We start from the raw sequence: 16695 nt of genomic DNA on the forward strand, positions 1-16695 counted from the left end.
CCAGGGCTGGCTCCTTCTTCACATCAAGATTCAGTTCAAAAGACGAGGCCTCGGAGTCCCTGAGACTGCTCTGATCCCTTCTCCAGCGACTCTTGTACAACCTGGTTTCAAGCTTTCTCATGGCCTTCATTGCTATCTGGACGTACTGCTGTTTGCTCTTCGTTTGTTTATTACCTGTGTGACCTCAATTTCTCTGGGTCTCAGTTTCTATTAACTGTCACATCTCAGTGCCAAGAATGGTACCCGACATGTAGTAGCACTCAGTGAATATCTGTTGAATATATTTACTCACCTCTTCCCTTCCGAGGGTCTGTGAAAGCTAATGGAGAGCCAAACCTGGGTGAAAATTTGCTGATCACATAAGTCAGGGAACAAAACTCCTTCCAAAGTACTACTGGTCTGTGACTAAATAGAAGATCCAGCCCTTGGCCTCAGGAGCTTACCATCAAGTTGGTGGAACGTGACTCGAGCAATCCTTAGAATCACTGGTGGTTTATAAATCACGAGTGGAATCTATGCCTCCCGTGAATGAAAAGTGGTACAGCCATTGATCAGACCAAGAAGGTGTGAGGTTCAGTGCTAGGTTGAGAGGTGCATAGTGTGAGTGAAATGGGGACACTGAGGGAAGGATTCAGTTGAGCAGAGCCCAGTCGCTTCAGACAGAAGAGACTGGGTGCTAATGTTTGTGAAGCCCTGAGAACACTGTGGCCCATAGCAAAAGTTATATATGTGCTTATTAAATCAAAATGTTGAACTAATATTTTTATACCACCAAAGTTTTATTTTTCCTTTTAAAAAATATATAAAAATATAAAACAGCTTTATTCAAGAAACAACCACGAACTGCCCTCTCTCAAAGGCACTCATAAGGGGGCTTCCAAAACACATTTGTCTGATATTCAAAAATACTCTATACTAATGTTAGAAAAAGCATCTATCTACAGGAGACCCCCCCAGACCAAACCTGGGGATCACATGGACTCAAGGAGATCGTCTGAGCGAAGAGACCAATCCTCGGAAATATCAACAGAGGAAGATGGCAGCACCAGCTGGCCCTCCTCATCCTCCACTTGGTGATGTGCAGCCTGGGCATGCCCTTCTTCATTGAACACACAAGGTGGACAGTCGCAGTCGGGCCTTTGGCTAGACTGTGACAAGGTGAACACCTCGTAGCTTGCCTCACCATTCTGGGCTGTGGCCCCAGCCTCACTGGCTACTTTTACAGAACAGGGCAGAGTAAGCCATGGGGACCGTTGGGGAGCAGTACATGACACTGGGATCACATACTTAGAAGAGGTACCCTTCGAAGCATAGTGCAACTCAGTGCTGTACATAATCATGTCCTGAGAGATAGCCTTGGCACGGATGCCACATTCGGTAACGCGGTAGGTGAACTGGTAGACATGTGGCTGGACATGGTTGGCAGGGCACCCTAGGCCCAAGTGTAACTCATGGAAGTGTACATACACATCATTATTCAACATGAAGGGGTGGACAGTGACCATGAACCAGTCTATAGAGCACAGTACAGTCATTGGGCTTTGTGTGGAACAGGCTGAGAACACAGAGGCAAGGATGACCATCCCTCCTATCAACTCGAAAACTTTCATCCTTGTAGTTGATCAGGTAACGACTCTCAGGAATCAGGATGCTGTCAGGTGAGGATTTCTAGAGCACACAAAAACACAAAAGGTCAATCATCTTATTGCCTATTGAAAGTTCAAACACAATCATTTTTCCCTTTTAAAACAAGTATTTTCAAAAGGTGAAGTGAGGAGAACTTAAATGGAAAAAAGGTGAGGTGATGGATGTGTTCATTAACTCGACTGGGTGAATTCTTTCACGATGCATACGTATGTCAAACCATCACGTTGTACGCTTTCAATATCCTACAGTTTTATTTGTCAGTTATACCTCAATAAAACTGAAAACAAAACAAAGAAAAGGAAAACCTTCTTGTGAGAGAGAACAGGATTTTAAATGCATTGTTGGAACTCGTGTTGCTAGATGGTGACAGCAGCTTCTCTAAGTGGCTTTGCCACACTGTTGCAGTATAAAGCACATGTCCCTCATCTTCAGAATGAGAGTCAACACTGGTCAGTGATGGCATCCCTTTGTGTGCAACCCCAACAAAGGAAATGAAACTGTTTTTCATGCCACACATGAACTAAGGTGACAGGAGTTACAGTTTAATTCAAGCTGGCAGCACTGCCCTCTTTAAGGGCCTCCGTGTCCTCTCATATGCCACAAACAGACTCCTCCCTATTGTCCTGTGTTGGTTAGAGACAAACAGGAGTTAATAAAAGTCAGAGAAGGAGATATAGTCTGGGGTACCACGTGGGTGGCTCAGCGGTTGAGAGTCTGCCTTCGGCTCAGGTTGTGATCCTAGGGTCCTGGGATCGAGTCCCACGTCAGGCTCCCTGCATGGAGCCCACTTCTCCCTCTGCCTGTGTCTCTGCCTCTCTCTCTGGTCTCTCATGAATAAATAAAATCTTTTAAAAAAAACCCCACAATATGAGAAGGAGGTGACAAATGACGCAAGAAGGAAGGAAGAGGAACACCATCAAATATTCTTGGACTCAGCTCTCATTTCAAAAGTGAAAATGACATCAAATAGAAACGAACCTAAACTTTTGAAGGAAATGTCTGCGCAAGCGTGAGGTTTTACTTTTGTTCCCTGATGAGTTAAGTCACCCCTGTGTATACAAATGCATCCTTTGACTCTTTTTTAATATTTTTTTTATTTATTTATAATAGTCACACACAGAGAGAGAGAGAGGCAGAGACACAGGCAGAGGGAGAAGCAGGCTCCATGCACCGGGAGCCCGACGTGGGATTCGATCCCGGGTCTCCAGGATCGCGCCCTGGGCCAAAGGCAGGCGCCAAACCACTGCGCCACCCAGGGATCCCCATCCTTTGACTCTTATTAAGTGCCTACTACATGCACGGCACTGTACTCAAAAGCATCCCGAGGCATTTCTATCCTCCCTGTTTCCCCAGTTGCAAAAATGCAGCTCTTTCCTTTCCTTTGAAACTGATGAATTTGCTACATTCTTTGATGGAAACCATGGTATAATGAACCCACTAGAAAAGGGCGGTGGCCTGCATGAAAGACTTTGTTTCTAACTCAGGCACTTGATCTGATTGGTACCGATTGGGCCTCCCCATGTTTCTCATTCATGACTCCTCAGTTTCTTGGGCTTGTTGGGTGTAAAGAGCCATCTCCTTCCTTCCTTCTTGGCTTGTTCTGAAATGTCTCTCCTGGGACTGCCTTTTTGTCTTGTGCAAAGCAGAAATAGAAGCAGCAGCAATGAACAGAGAAACTGACCCTCTTACCCCTCCAAAAAAACAAAACAAACAAAATAAAATAGCAACAACAACAACAAAACACAAGTCCACTCCAATGCCAGCTGTTCTTGGATAATGACTCAACAGTTATACAAACAGATCGCTTGCTCCGGAATGACATGCGGTACTCGCTGAGCTCATCTCTCCATCACCACCGCGCTATCCACTCTGGTCCTGGTCTAACGGAGCCCATCCTACCCTGAGTGTGTTTTAGGAGTGGCTTTCTCCCCCTCTCTCTTTTTTCCTGTCCTTAATATCATCTCATAGCCGGGACCTATTTGCCCTGAACAAAAAATACCTGCCCTTTAAGGAGTTCTTGGAATTGGGCCAAAGAAACAATCCTTCTATTCCATGTTGGTTGTCCAAACCCCAAACTGAGACCCAAGTTTAAGGCTGAGTTCTTGTCCGGGGAGTCCAGCCTTCCATTTCTCAAGCATCTTTCCTATCTGCTCCCCTGCCATTCCCTCTCACAAGTAATCCCAACAGGGTTATAAAAAGCCCAGAGTCTCTGAGAAACAAAACAGTCATCCCCCTGACCAATCATTTTGGACCACCTCACCTTCCACATCCACTTTCTGAATGACCTTGCACTGAATCAATCTTGAAGAAAGGGGTTTAGTAACATTGCTGAGTTCAGGGGTTCATTTAGTACCAATCTCTAAACTCAGGACAGTCTCTCTTTTCTCTGATTTTTCACAGCCAGGAACAGATTGCCACACAAGGGGGCAATCCATGAGGATGCCTGTGTGTGTGACAACCTACCTCTGAGCTCAGATAAAACTTAAAAATGGGAGTCAGGGGGACCCATGTTCAAGACTACGCATCTCTGAGGTGAGAGGGAGGAGTGGGGGACCAGGAGGAGAGCAGAATGTTCTTGCTAATAAGCTTGATAACCCTAGCTCAGTGCCACGCTTCAGGAGTCACTCCGTTTTGCTGAGTACAGATCATCAGAACTGGGCAGCCTCCCCTTTCCTGCTGCCCACAATTCCCAGGCTGGGGTAGAGGCGGTGTGTGTGTGCATGCATGCGTGTGTGTGTGTGTGTGTGTGTGTGCGCGCGCGCGCGCGCGCGCGCGCGCGCGCTCGTGCTGGGGGATGGTGACAAGTCATTCACAACACAGTGCGAAACCATCCAATCAGCTGGCTTTCCTAACTTCTAGCTGAGGCCTGCTGGCAGAATGGGATTTGACAGGCAAGGGACAGGGTGGGCTCTGGGTAGTTGGCAAAAGAGGAAGAAGAAGGCTGAGGGGTTACAGATGGGAAGGGGCACCAGAAGAGCAGGTTGTGTGTGCGTGCGGGGGGTGCCAAGTGTAAGGTATTTTTAGCCATCACTGGGGCTGTGCACAGCATCCCTGGAGCTGTGGACAGAATCCTATTTAAAAGTCTCCAGAAATCTTCCGAGTTAAGGGGAGCTGAGGACAAGGAAGAAATAAATGCAGAGAAGGGAGTGCTCACCTTGGGACTACTATCCAGCTTCTTGAGGAGGAGGAGGAGGAAGAGGAGGCAAAGGGAGGAGGAAGTGAGGCATTTAGAAAGCAGTTCTCAGTGACTGCATTACCATAGCCCCATTTGGACTTGATTGCAAATTATCCCTGTGACATTCCAGAAGCAATGAGCTTTGGTGCATTCATACGGCCAAGCAGGGCTCTGCTATTGGTACAAGCCGTCCTGAGCCGAGCTGCAGAGGCCCACTAACCCAGAGCTGCTAGTGGCACCTGGATGCAAAATGTTTGCTTTCCCTGCAGCTACAGAGTACAGTAGCTTTCTGTTTTTCTAAATGTGGTCTTTGCATATATATTTTCCATTAGTTCCTTGGACAGAGTTTTCCTCCTTGCCTTTATTTTTTTTTCAAGAACTCCCTAATAAACCTAATTCTTAATAAATCTTTTTCATTCATTCATTCATTCATTCATTCATTATCTTTCACATTTAAGAAAAATCATGAAATGTTTCACTTTGGGAACAGGAACTCTATTTCTTAATGTCTTACAAGAAAGAGACTGAATATTGGCATAGACATGGAGCATTTTTAATCTTGGGAAGAAAAGACCCTTTCTAAAAGAGACAAAAGCTGCAGACCAAATTCGTTTTGTGCTGTGTATGTTTTGTGAAAGCAGACAGGATTTTTGCCTTCCCATCTCCTCTGATGTCGTTAGAGACACATATGAACCCTTTGCATGGGGATTGGGGAGAGGAATTAGCTAAACATTTCCACATCTGGTTTTGGAACAGTTTGGAAAAAGAACTCACTCCATAGGCTCCTGGAAGCTTTTTGGGTCGACAGTTATTTATTTTTAAAATTCAGTATACTCACGACAGCATAGTTATCAATTGTATATTGTTTTCTCAGAATCTTGTTGTCAAAACAAAAGGAAACTCCCAAGCAGTATGCAATTATCTCAGGGAAATAGAACTGTCAGGGTTTTGATTTGCAGCAAAATTTGTTTGCTCTCTTGCAGCTGATGTGAAGAAAAATGAATCTGAGTTGGAGCGAAGATCCTTTCAGAAAACAAGAACAGAAAAGAAGGATCCCCACACTCTGCTCGAACTTTGTAGTCCAGAAATTTGAATCCTCACGTTCTGACTGTGTCCTGCCAGCCTCCTCCAGGTTTGGGAGGCTTTTCAAATGGAAGTTCTTTTTTATAAAGCCCAGCTTTAAAGAATTTGTTGGTTAACCGTGCTCAAAGAAAAGTGAGGGCTGTGATGATGCTAATGATGTTGAAGGTACGTGAAAGTGAGTCAGAGAATTAAATAACTGCTTTGGTGGGATCTACATCGCTTCAAAAGAATCTGGGTTCGGTTCAGGCTGCGAGGCTTGTGAAGCACAGTGTTACAGTAACCACACGTTATTCATCATTGTGGGTGGAAGAAGAATTATGAACTGCTAATGCTTAACAATGTCCACTTTCTCAACAGAGGAAAACACCTTGACTCAACCCCAGAAAAGACTTCATTAAAATTCAATGAAAAAAGGTTGTCATTAAAAAAGGGTTTGCAGATTCTAAGTGTAACTGCGGAAAAATGCATGGATGCAGGAAAGAAAACACTTCTTAATCTTTAAAGTAACCACTGTTCAACTTTTGGTTTCTGTGCTTCTGGATTTTGGGGGCAGATATCTATCTATCTATCTATCTATCTATCTATCTATCTATCTATCTATGTATCATCTATCATATATCTATCTATATCTATATACATATATACACACACATACATACATACACATTTTATATATATACAAAACATATTATATATAATTATATCTATAAATATATACTTTATATTTTTATATAACAAATACATTTTATGTGTATAAATACATATATATTTATAATACATATATATATGTATAAATACATATATGTGTAAAATCCAACGTCATTTCTGGAAAAAAAAAGTCAAGACTTTTTGAAAGCTGTTTTTAATTTTTGACATTGAATTTGAAAGCAATCAAAGCATTATTTTTGTTTGGGCCATCTGGTTTTGTTCTTATAATCTGTTAAGCTATCAGGCATAGTTTAAATGTCATGGTTCATCTCATGCACAAATAAAGATTGCGAAATAAATAAGAGCCCAAGCTCCTTGTAAGAGAAGCTTTTGTTGGGTCACAACTCTGGTTACTAAAAAGTGAGTAGTCCAATGTGAAGTGAAACCGTAATGAGGCTGCACAACTAGGGTAAGCTGGACCCCGACGGAACGTAAGTATTTCCAAATAAATACAGAAAGCCATGCTTTAGTGGAAGTTGCAAATATCAGGTCGTGGAATTCCTTCCCTTGTACAGAGAAGCAGAGTTTAACTATAAAGTTGAATGAAGGGATGTGTTTCATAATTTCCATAAAATGTACGGAAAATCTCAAAGGCATGCCCCTAATTCAGTTTATGTTTTAATTTAATAATTTATTTGAGCTCGATTTTTCAGAAAGCTCTACCCTTGGCCACAAAGCCCTAGAGTTCCCTCTCATTTTAAAAGACAAGGTGAGTTTGTGTCTATGCAGACCTCCCAGCCCCACGGTGACATGCTGCATTTTTAACCCACTAGCAGTCTCTGGGGGGTCTGCCCAAACCAGATAAAGGCCTGTTTGCCTGAGATGATTTCCTGATGTTACCAACTGAAGGCAGAAATCGAATCAGATGCTCCTTCAAGGGCTTCACCACCTCTTTGGGACACCTGTGTCAATAAAGGAGGGCTCTAGATGGCTTCCAGAAATGGTCAGGCACATTCCTCTCTCCCTTTCAAAGTTGGGATTTGGGGGTGACAGGTTTTCTTAAAGCAAGGTTCATGTATGGGGCCCTAGCAGAAGGATGGCTTAAGTCCAAATCAAACCATAGTTGACTTTACGGGCTGTTTGGTTGATTTGGAACTGACTTGACCAATATGTATCTTTCCCACATCCAGAGCTTCCTTATGTGTGTCCCACCCAGAACGTGGCCACTGGTGATGTGTGGACACCCTGACTGAGGCCGTTCACCACCCCTTGGCTCTTGAGTGGGGAAAAAAAGATTTAGAAAAGGATCCTCTGATAGGAAGTTTGGTGGTCACTGTCACCCTACAATTTGGGAGGCATGCTGTATATTAGAGGAGGGAAAAGTACATTGCTCTGTGGCCAGGACACTGTGGGAAGAGGAAATCATATACGTGTGCACATGCGCACACACAGGCACACACACAGATGGTTGGACACACAGACACACTAAAGAGAAAGGAAAGCCCAAATCTCTTTCCTGCTGTTGCCCTGGTCCCTCCTATTTTTTTCCATTCCTTAATCCTTGGACTGTAAATTCCTTAAGGAACTGGGTCTTGGTCTACTACAGTATCTGGTAAATTGTAAGTACTCGGTAAATATTTATCGAATGAAAGAGCAAAGGAATCAATGAATGACCACCAGCCACCTGCCCCTGTCCTTCCTTGTCTGGTCTAAGAGTCTGAATCTGGTTACTGACTAACCCCCTGCACCACTCCTTCCCCAAACTCTTGGCAGAAGGCCTGGAGTAGCGGCAGAGTATTTCTTGGTAGAGAGTGCAGGGCCCCTGTCAAGGGTCAAGGGTCAAGGTCTCCAGCCTACCCACTTACCTACCTGCCTGCCTGCTGGGCTCACTGATGCCAAGGGCTTTACATCTGCTCAGTACAATGGTACCCTTCACAGCCCTCTCCATGAGCTCTCGGCCAGCCACTCCAGAGAGAGCCAGGACTTCTTATATTAACCCCAACCCTGGTCACTGTCCTCCTTCCCTCTGTCAAACACCCAAACAACCAGTGTCAGCATGCCTGGATTCAGCCACAGATTCACAGGCTATCCCTGCTCTGATGGTCTCGGGCAAGTAAACTAAGTCCACCTCTAGACAGAAGACAGGTGCAACTGTCCTCCGGACTGGCTTTACTTGGGAGGAAAGAAGAAATTCTCAAGCCCCAGCCAGACTGAGTCCGGGCAACCGAGAGCCACGGTGTAGTCAGAGCGGGAAGGCTCGGGCCCACAGGTACCACAGAGCAATGGGGTGCCTGGCAGGAGCTTGCCTGGGTCAACCGAGGCACGGGGACACAGTGGCCAACCTCAGTGGCCACTGCGTGGCTGGATTCCCTTGGCTGGAAGGAGAAAGCTAAAGCCTGGGCTACGTATCTGTTCCCCTCGGAGCTTCCAGCACGGAGGGGGACGTCAGAAAGCAGCAGAGGTTCCCAGCAATGGTTCGGAGGCAGGATGGCTTAAGTGCCCCCGACCACGAGCTGACCCTGCGCTCCCTCTGGGTTGGCCTCTCCGCTCTGCCAATCCAGAGCAAGAGAGACATCCAGGCCAACTTCAGGTTTTGTTTCAACATCCTCTAGTAGGAGGGCTTCTCCAAATGCTTTGAGGTCAATCCCATCTTCACATATGCTATCATATTTCACCGGTAAATATCACCCTCCATTTCTCTTACTTATACCTTTTAAATAGCAAAGATATTTTTAAAGATTTATTTGTTTATTCATGAGAGACACAGAGGGAGAGGCAGAGACATAGGCAGAGGGAGAAGCAGGCTCTCTGTGAAAAGCCTGATGCAGGACTCGATCCCAGGGCCCTGGGATCATGCCCTGAGCCAAAGGCAGATGCTTAACCACTGAGCCACCCAGGTGCCCCTATAACAAAGGTTTGATACTGGGTGTGACAGCTCCTTATCCTAGCAATACCAAAATACTTGGGGCAGAGAGTTGGCTTGGTACCTTCCTCACACAATTAGCATGTGGTTAAAATATATACATAATATGAAACAGTGTGAGTCAACTATTCTTCAGTTAAAACAACACATTACAAGGGCGTCTGGGTGGCTCAGGCAGTGAAGTGTCTGCCTGCGGCTCAGGTCATGATCTCGGGTTCTAGGATTGAGCCCTGCAACTGGTTCACTGCTCCACAGGTAGTCTGCTTCTCCCTCTCCCTCTGTGCATTCTCTCTCCCCAATAAATAAATGAAATCTTTAAAAAACAACGAAAACACAACACATTGCAGAGGCACATGGGTGGCCTCAGTTGGTTAAATGTCCGACTCTTGATCTCAGCTCAGGTCTTGATCTTAGGGTCATGAGTTCGAGTTGCAAGCACATTGTAAAAAATATATATACGTAACGGGTTGAACTTATGTTCATTATTTGTATATCATAACATATAAATAATTAAAATAAATATGTAATATATGGATGTTAAAATATAAAATGCTGACATATAATATTATTCTGGTAGTATATACATATGTGATATATAATACTATTAAAACATATTTTAACAAGAAAAAGAGGTCTCCTTTGCCCTGACAACCTATCATTCCCTTAACAAAGAATAAAGAACTCTTATGAAATTTTTCTCAAGGACCAAGACTTGAAATATATGTGTGTAATGTATGCAAATACCTGTATACATGTACATAACATATGCAAATATATTTGTTATATAATAGATAACCCTCCACCCTAGGTCGCTGTCTTCCTTCTATGTCTATCTATAATATATTATATATAGTTATATATATTTATGGGTTGAATTGTGTCTCCCTTAATTCATACTTGAAGTCCTAACACTCCCAGTACCTCAGAATGTGACCTTATTTGGAAATAGGTTCTTTACAGGTTAAAATGAGATCATTGGGGTGGTTCCTAATCCATTATGACTGATGTTCTTATAAAAAGGGGACATTTGGACACAGAGATCTGCACAGAGGGAAGATAATGCAAAGACACGTGGAGGATGACAGCCATGGGAAAGGAGTGAATGAAGCATTCGCAAGTCCAAGTATGCCAAGAATTGTCAGCAAACACCAGAAACTAGAAGAGGCAAAGAAGGATCCTTTCCTAGAGTTGTCAGAGAGAACATGGCTCTTGATCTGGGACTTCCCACTTACAGAACTATGAGAGAGTAAATTTCTGTTGTTTTTATTTATTTTTAAATATCTTATTTATTTGAGAGAGAGAGAGAGGGAGACAGAGAGAGAAGTACAACAAGCAAAGAGGGGCAGAGGGATACACAGACTCCTTGCTGAGCAGGGAACCCAACACAGGACTCGATCCCAGGACCCCGGGATCATGACCTGAGCTGTAAGCAGATGCTTAACCACATGAGCCACCCAGGCACCCCCAAGGTATCCGTTGTTTTAAGCCACCTAGTTTGTGGTACTTTGTACAACGTCCCTTGTAAGCTAATAAATATATTTTCCTAATCAACCCAATAGACACACCTACTTCCTTCCTGAGGTAAGAGCTTGCAACCATGGCTCTTCTGACTCCGTGTCTTGCTAAGATCTTAAATTCCATGAAGAATCACAAAGATGGTGAGGCTCCAAGGAACGGGGACAGCTAAAGGGATGCTGATGCTGGTGCTCCTTATCTACAAGGGAAGCGGAATGGGATGGCGGTGGGGTTAGCGTACTTTTAGGAAGACTTCCCTATTCTAAAAGTTGTCCACAACTGAATGGAGACAGTAGGTATGAATCCAAGTTTTCTTGGTTCCCTGTAGGCATTCAGGTGGAGGCTGGATGGGCACTGGTCAGGATGGCTGGAGAGGGCATTCCTGTCCTGGGAAGGGCGGCGGGGCACGAGATGACAGGGTCTTTATTTTTTTTTAAGATTTTATTTATTTATGAGAGAGAGAGAGAGAAAGAGAGAGAGAGAGAGAGAGAGAGAGAGAGAGAGAGAGAGAGGCAGAGACACAGGCAGAGGGAGAAGCAGGCTCCATGAAGGAAGCCTGACATGGGACTCAATCCAGGGTCTCCAGGATCATGCCCTGGGCTGAAGGCGGCGCTAAACCGCTGGGCCACCGGGGCTGCCCAACAGGGTCTTTAAAGTTCTATCACAGGAAGCCGCATGTGTGTTCCCATGTGTGTGTTCATAGTATCATCATTTGTAGTGTGTTCAGAATTATGTATCATATCATGCTCATGATTAGTACATATATTATAAACACAGGCAAAGGAGAACATACACACACCCCATGCACACATAGGTTATGTACATAGGTCTTCTTCTGAAAGTCTCATGATGTCCTTGACACCCAAAGCCTCTACACCTCATACATAGAAGATCATGTAGTACTGTCTACCAGGGATTGAGCACCCCCCACCCCAGCCAGGTTTTTGTTGTCACTGGAGCTTGGTGATATTGGTGACAGTTGACAGGGGGAAGCAGGAGGGAGAAGAAGGAAGGTGGGTCATGATGTTGAGGAAGATACTCAGAATGGGGTTCACTGCCCGGCTCTAAATGGCGGGAGGCTGACATGGCCTTTCTACAAGCAGCATGCTCGTGGAAAGCCCCTTACCAGAGGTTCTCTTGCCAAACTTCTTGCACTGGATCAAAAAGGCTGGGGCTCTGCTCCTTGGAGCTACATCTATGGGAGCCCTAGCACAGCTGTAGGGTAAGTGCTCCAAAGTATAAATATTTTCTGTTTAACCTAGAAAGGAGGAGCAGTCATGACTTATTTTCTATGCTTAATGCTTCTTAGCAATGTTTTAAGCAATCGCAGAATCCAACGATTTTTAAAAGTTTGTTTGAACATACACATATGGGTCACGTATGGGAACAGGTCTCAAACATTTTCTTTTACTTGGATATTTTTTATTGCACAAAAGACCCCCTCCTCCCCTCAATAGAGTGCACAGCTCTCCTATTATCTCCCTAGATCTTTGCATCCCTCCTGGACAGTCTTCCAAAGACAGGCACTGCATGTTTAAGCTGTGGAAATGGGAGCCCAGAAGGGCAGAAGGCCTTGGCCAAGATTGAGGTTGGATCAGTGGATTTGGGCCTCAGGCCCTCCCGCCAGCCTGCCTGGTTTCTCTCCCCCTTTACACCATATACAACATAGTGAGTTATTATGAGTTAATCAATGTGGAAAGAAAGGGAAAGTCCTGGAGTGCCCTGACCCAGGGGCTCCTGTGCCAAGATTTGTGGCAGAGTTCTGCTCCAGTATCTGACCGGTGGCCCAGTTATTCAAGAGAGGGAGTCCCACCTAACTCCCATTCAGTTGAGGTCGCTAAGCTAACCAAAGCACAGAGGGCCTCCGGTGGCAACTTCCCACAGCTAGGGAAAAGGTGGGAAAAGCTCTAAGAGGGCAAATGGCTGTGACGGGCAAGGACCAAGCTTTCTAGAATCTGCCCAAGATTTGCAAAAGACAAGAGAAAAGACGGAGTATTCACAGACTGGAAAGGGCTGACCTGGTTAGACACCAGCTGAGCTGAGAGTCTGTGCTTCCCTGACCCTCTCACTTGGTCACGTTTTTGTTTCATTCCCGAGTTACCGGAACAAAGACAGAAACCAAGTCCACCCAGGAGACAGGACCATTCATCAGAGGCAGCTGCCTGATGGCAGAAACCCAAATTCCTTTGAAGAAGGAAGGAAATAGACATTTATTGAAGTTAGGAAACTCACAAAAGACACAGAGCTTGTAAGTGGCAAAGACAGGACTGGAAGCATCTGCCATGCTCACGGAGCTTCCACAGTTTTCTTTCTCGTATATGCCACCACTGAGAAAGTAAACACAGGGAATGTATTTTTAAAAAAGAGGACATAAAAAAAGCATAGATTGTTTATGGGGATCAGAGTCTAGGGTGATGGGGAGGTGGGGAAATTAATAGCTTTTCAAGCAGGGGAAGTGCAGGGGGTACGAAAGGCCATAAATGAGAGACAGAAATTCAGAGGCATTCAGAGAAGATAATTCTAGATCACTGTTTATATTTGATCACTCCTTGTATTTTAGACTTCTTGAGAACAAGCAGTCATTCCTGATTTCCATGTAACACATTTATTCTAGGAGGTGCATGTGTACCCAGAACATAATGAACCTTAGGACACGCTGTATATTCAGGCCTTCCCAATCGATTTTGACAAGGGAACTGTGCATGGCTTCTGTACAAAGCAACCGAATATGGCAACCCAAAACTATGAAGAATGGCCTGCAGGCTCACCCAATAAATCTTTCTGAATGGAAAAAGGGTTCCACACATTCCCAAACTCTCACATTTGTTACGGAAGTGGGAGATCGCATATTCCCAATTCCACCCTGAGGACAGAGATTGTGTCTTTTTCTGATTTCATCATGTCTTTAAAAAGAATGCCGGGCTTTATTTACCAAGCCTGGATGTTTGTGAAGCTCCAGACAGGGCTTGGATGAGAGTGTGGGGCAGGGGACCAGACAGCCAAATGTAGATTCAGTGGCTCATTTTACATCAGTACCATGTTCTACACAATGAGGCCTAGGCAGCCCCCATGCCCTGACAAAAGTTGGGTTTTCACAAACATTTTGGTGTCCACTTAAAAAAAAAAGCCTACTTAGTGAACATAAAGAAAGCACCAGGGACTGGGTGCTTTTTATTCCTGGTCAAAGCCATTAGCTGGAGATGTTACAGAAAGGAATTGAGTCTATTTCCCTCCAATAATACCATCTGGCATTCTCGCAGATTCTTTATGAAGAATCTTATATTGTTTGAGCCATGCTCTGGGTCATAACAAGAGTTGAACAACTGTGGCACCCACCTGTTCCAAATCAAGACTGGGGTATTAAGATCAGCAGTGCTGACCTATTAGAAGGGCCTGGCCATTTTGCGTGGAAGGCAAACCTCTCCTAAACCTAGGGATTAGCATGCTCACATTGGGACAACTGAAGCAGGTGCTTGTTCTGTGGGTGGTTCGGAGTCATTTTTCTGGCTGCCTAGAGGTAGAAGCTGAAATAGAATAAGTCCTCGAGGGCATGACCCCAGGCAGGGTATGGGGAGATAAGGGGGACATGCCTTGTTCTTTGCTTCCTTGGAAAATGGAAAGAGAATCTCTTGGCACAAAATGGCAGCTGCCCTGGGTCTTCAGTGGTTGTGCCACAGAACGAGGGGCAAAAGAGCATGAAACACTCTCTGTCAAGGAATATGGTCATTCAGTAATGTGATGTACATCTCTAAACAAGCAATACTTTCAAGAGGGCCACCTTATTATTTATAAAATAAACTGATTTTCAGAGAGGAAGACTTCTCTTTTGCCTCCCTTTTTGGGATTCTGCTTGTGTAGACTGTAGACACGGGGGGGGGGTATTTTTTAAAAAATCAAATTTTAGGGGCAGCCCCGGTGGCGCAGCGGTTTAGCGCCGCCTGCAGCCCAGGGCGTGATCCTGGAGACCCTGGATCAAGTCCCACGTCAGGCTCCCTGCATGGAGCCTGCTTCTCCCTCTGCCTGTGTCTCTCTCTGCCTCTCTCTCTCCCTCTCTGTCTCTATGAATAAATAAATAAAATCTTTTAAAAAATCAAATTTTAGATAGCATTTATGACTTCTAAATATCAAAAATTTATGGCTTTATTTTGCCTTCATCTTAAGATTCCATGAACCTGTAAGGGTGCCCGGAAATCATAATATTCTGGTTCTTGTTGTCCCTGTGTGAACACATCATTGGGCCTTCCAGATTTGGTTAATTGGATATTGGGGCTAAGAAGTGTTCTCAGTGAGGTGGTTATGGAGGAGACAATGACTTAGCTCATCTTACAGGGCATGAGTGGGTGAGACTGTTATATGGTCCGAAAAGGAGTATAAGAAGTCATCATTTCAAAATAATGAAGTTCTGTAGGGTTTACGGCAAGACAGTCTAGTATCTGTGAGGGTCTTTGATGTGCCACAGAGACCAACCAGAATGAAACTGTGCTCTGGTTTTACTAGAACCTTGGGCATATTACTTTCTTTTTAAATTGTTTTAAAAAATTATTTATTTATTCTTATTTTATTTATTTGAGAGAGAGAGAGAGATAGCAAGAGTGAACACAAGCAGGCGGGAGGAGCAGAAGGAGATGGAGAAGCAGACTTCCCACTGAGCAGGGGGCCCGATGTGGGGCTCTATCTCAGGGGTCCTGGGATCATGACCTGAGCCGAAGGCAGATGCTTAACTGACTGAGCCACCCAGGCACCCCACTTTCTTTCTTCTTTCTTTCTTTCTTCTTTCTTCTTTCTTTCTTTCTTTCTTTCTTTCTTTCTTTCTTTCTTTCTTTCTTCTTTCTTTCTTTCTTTCTTTCTTTTCTTTCTTTCTTTCTTTCTTTTCTTTCTTCTTTTCTTTCTTTTTTCTTTCTTTCTTTCTTTCTTTCTTTCTTTCCTTTCTTTTTAGAAAAAGAGCATGCATGCACAAGTAGGGGGTAGAGGGGTCAAGGGAGAGGGAAAAGAAGATTCTCAAGCAGGCTCCACACTCAGCCCAGAGCCTGACATGGGGCTCAATCTGAGAACCTGGAGATCATGACCTGAGCTGAAATCAAGAACTGGATGCTTCACTGACTGTGCCTCCAAGGTGCCCCAAGGGCATGTTACTTTCTAAGTGTTGTCTTCCTCATTCATAAAATGAGGACAGTAAAAATAATTGCATTAATACTTCACAGTTTTGGGATGCCTGGGTGGCTCAGTGGTTGAGCATCTTCCTTTGGCTCAGGGCGTGATCCTGGAGTCCCAGAATCGAGTCCCACATTGGGCTCTCTGCATGGAGCCTGCTTCTCCCTCTTCCTGTATCTCTGCTTCTCTCTCTCTGTCCCTCATGAATAAATAAACAAAACCTTTAAAAAGTACTTCACAGTTTTGTGCAACAATTACAGAAAATTACAAATGTAAAACTATTCCATAGACTTTCTGTCACCCAAGCCTTCAATAAATGTGAGCTACTATTAACTTTTTATTGGTGGATATATAAACTCAAGTAAACTGCATTGAAACAGAGTTCATAGCACATCATAGAAGCTCCTCCTCATTTATTTTCATGCTGAAGCCTAAACCACATCTGAGTTTTTCAAAGGCCTGGGAGTTGGAGCAATACAGACCTAAGCTTGAATGGGACTCTGTCACATCCTAGCTGTATGACCTTGGGCAAGTCACTTGCCCCTCCTGGCCT

At 44.4% G+C, this 16695-nt stretch overlaps 2 protein-coding genes across 2 annotated transcripts in view; both read right to left on the reverse strand.

Moving 5' to 3' along the window:
- Positions 1-800: 800 nt before the first annotated feature.
- Positions 801-1610, reverse strand: PLAC1 (placenta enriched 1). Its single transcript, XM_055338365.1, has one exon. It carries the CDS (start codon positions 1608-1610, stop codon positions 972-974), a length of 639 nt encoding a protein of 212 aa, XP_055194340.1. The 3' UTR covers positions 801-971.
- Positions 1544-16695, reverse strand: part of PABIR2 (PABIR family member 2) — a 211798-nt gene continuing 196646 nt past the window's right edge. Inside the window, exon 12 of the mRNA XM_055338359.1 lies at positions 1544-1668. Coding sequence (XP_055194334.1) covers positions 1644-1668 — 25 coding nt within the window. The 3' untranslated portion in view covers positions 1544-1643. The remainder of the gene's footprint in view (positions 1669-16695) is intronic.

The sequence above is a fragment of the Nyctereutes procyonoides genome, unplaced genomic scaffold (genome assembly GCF_905146905.1).
Source record: "Nyctereutes procyonoides isolate TBG_1078 unplaced genomic scaffold, NYPRO_anot_genome, whole genome shotgun sequence".
Taxonomy (NCBI): Eukaryota; Metazoa; Chordata; class Mammalia; order Carnivora; family Canidae; genus Nyctereutes; species Nyctereutes procyonoides.

Excerpts from the sequence above, each read along its gene's own strand:
- PLAC1 (XM_055338365.1), bottom strand. The coding sequence starts at position 1,610 with ATGAAAGTTTTCGAGTTGATAGGAGGGATGGTCATCCTTGCCTCTGTG.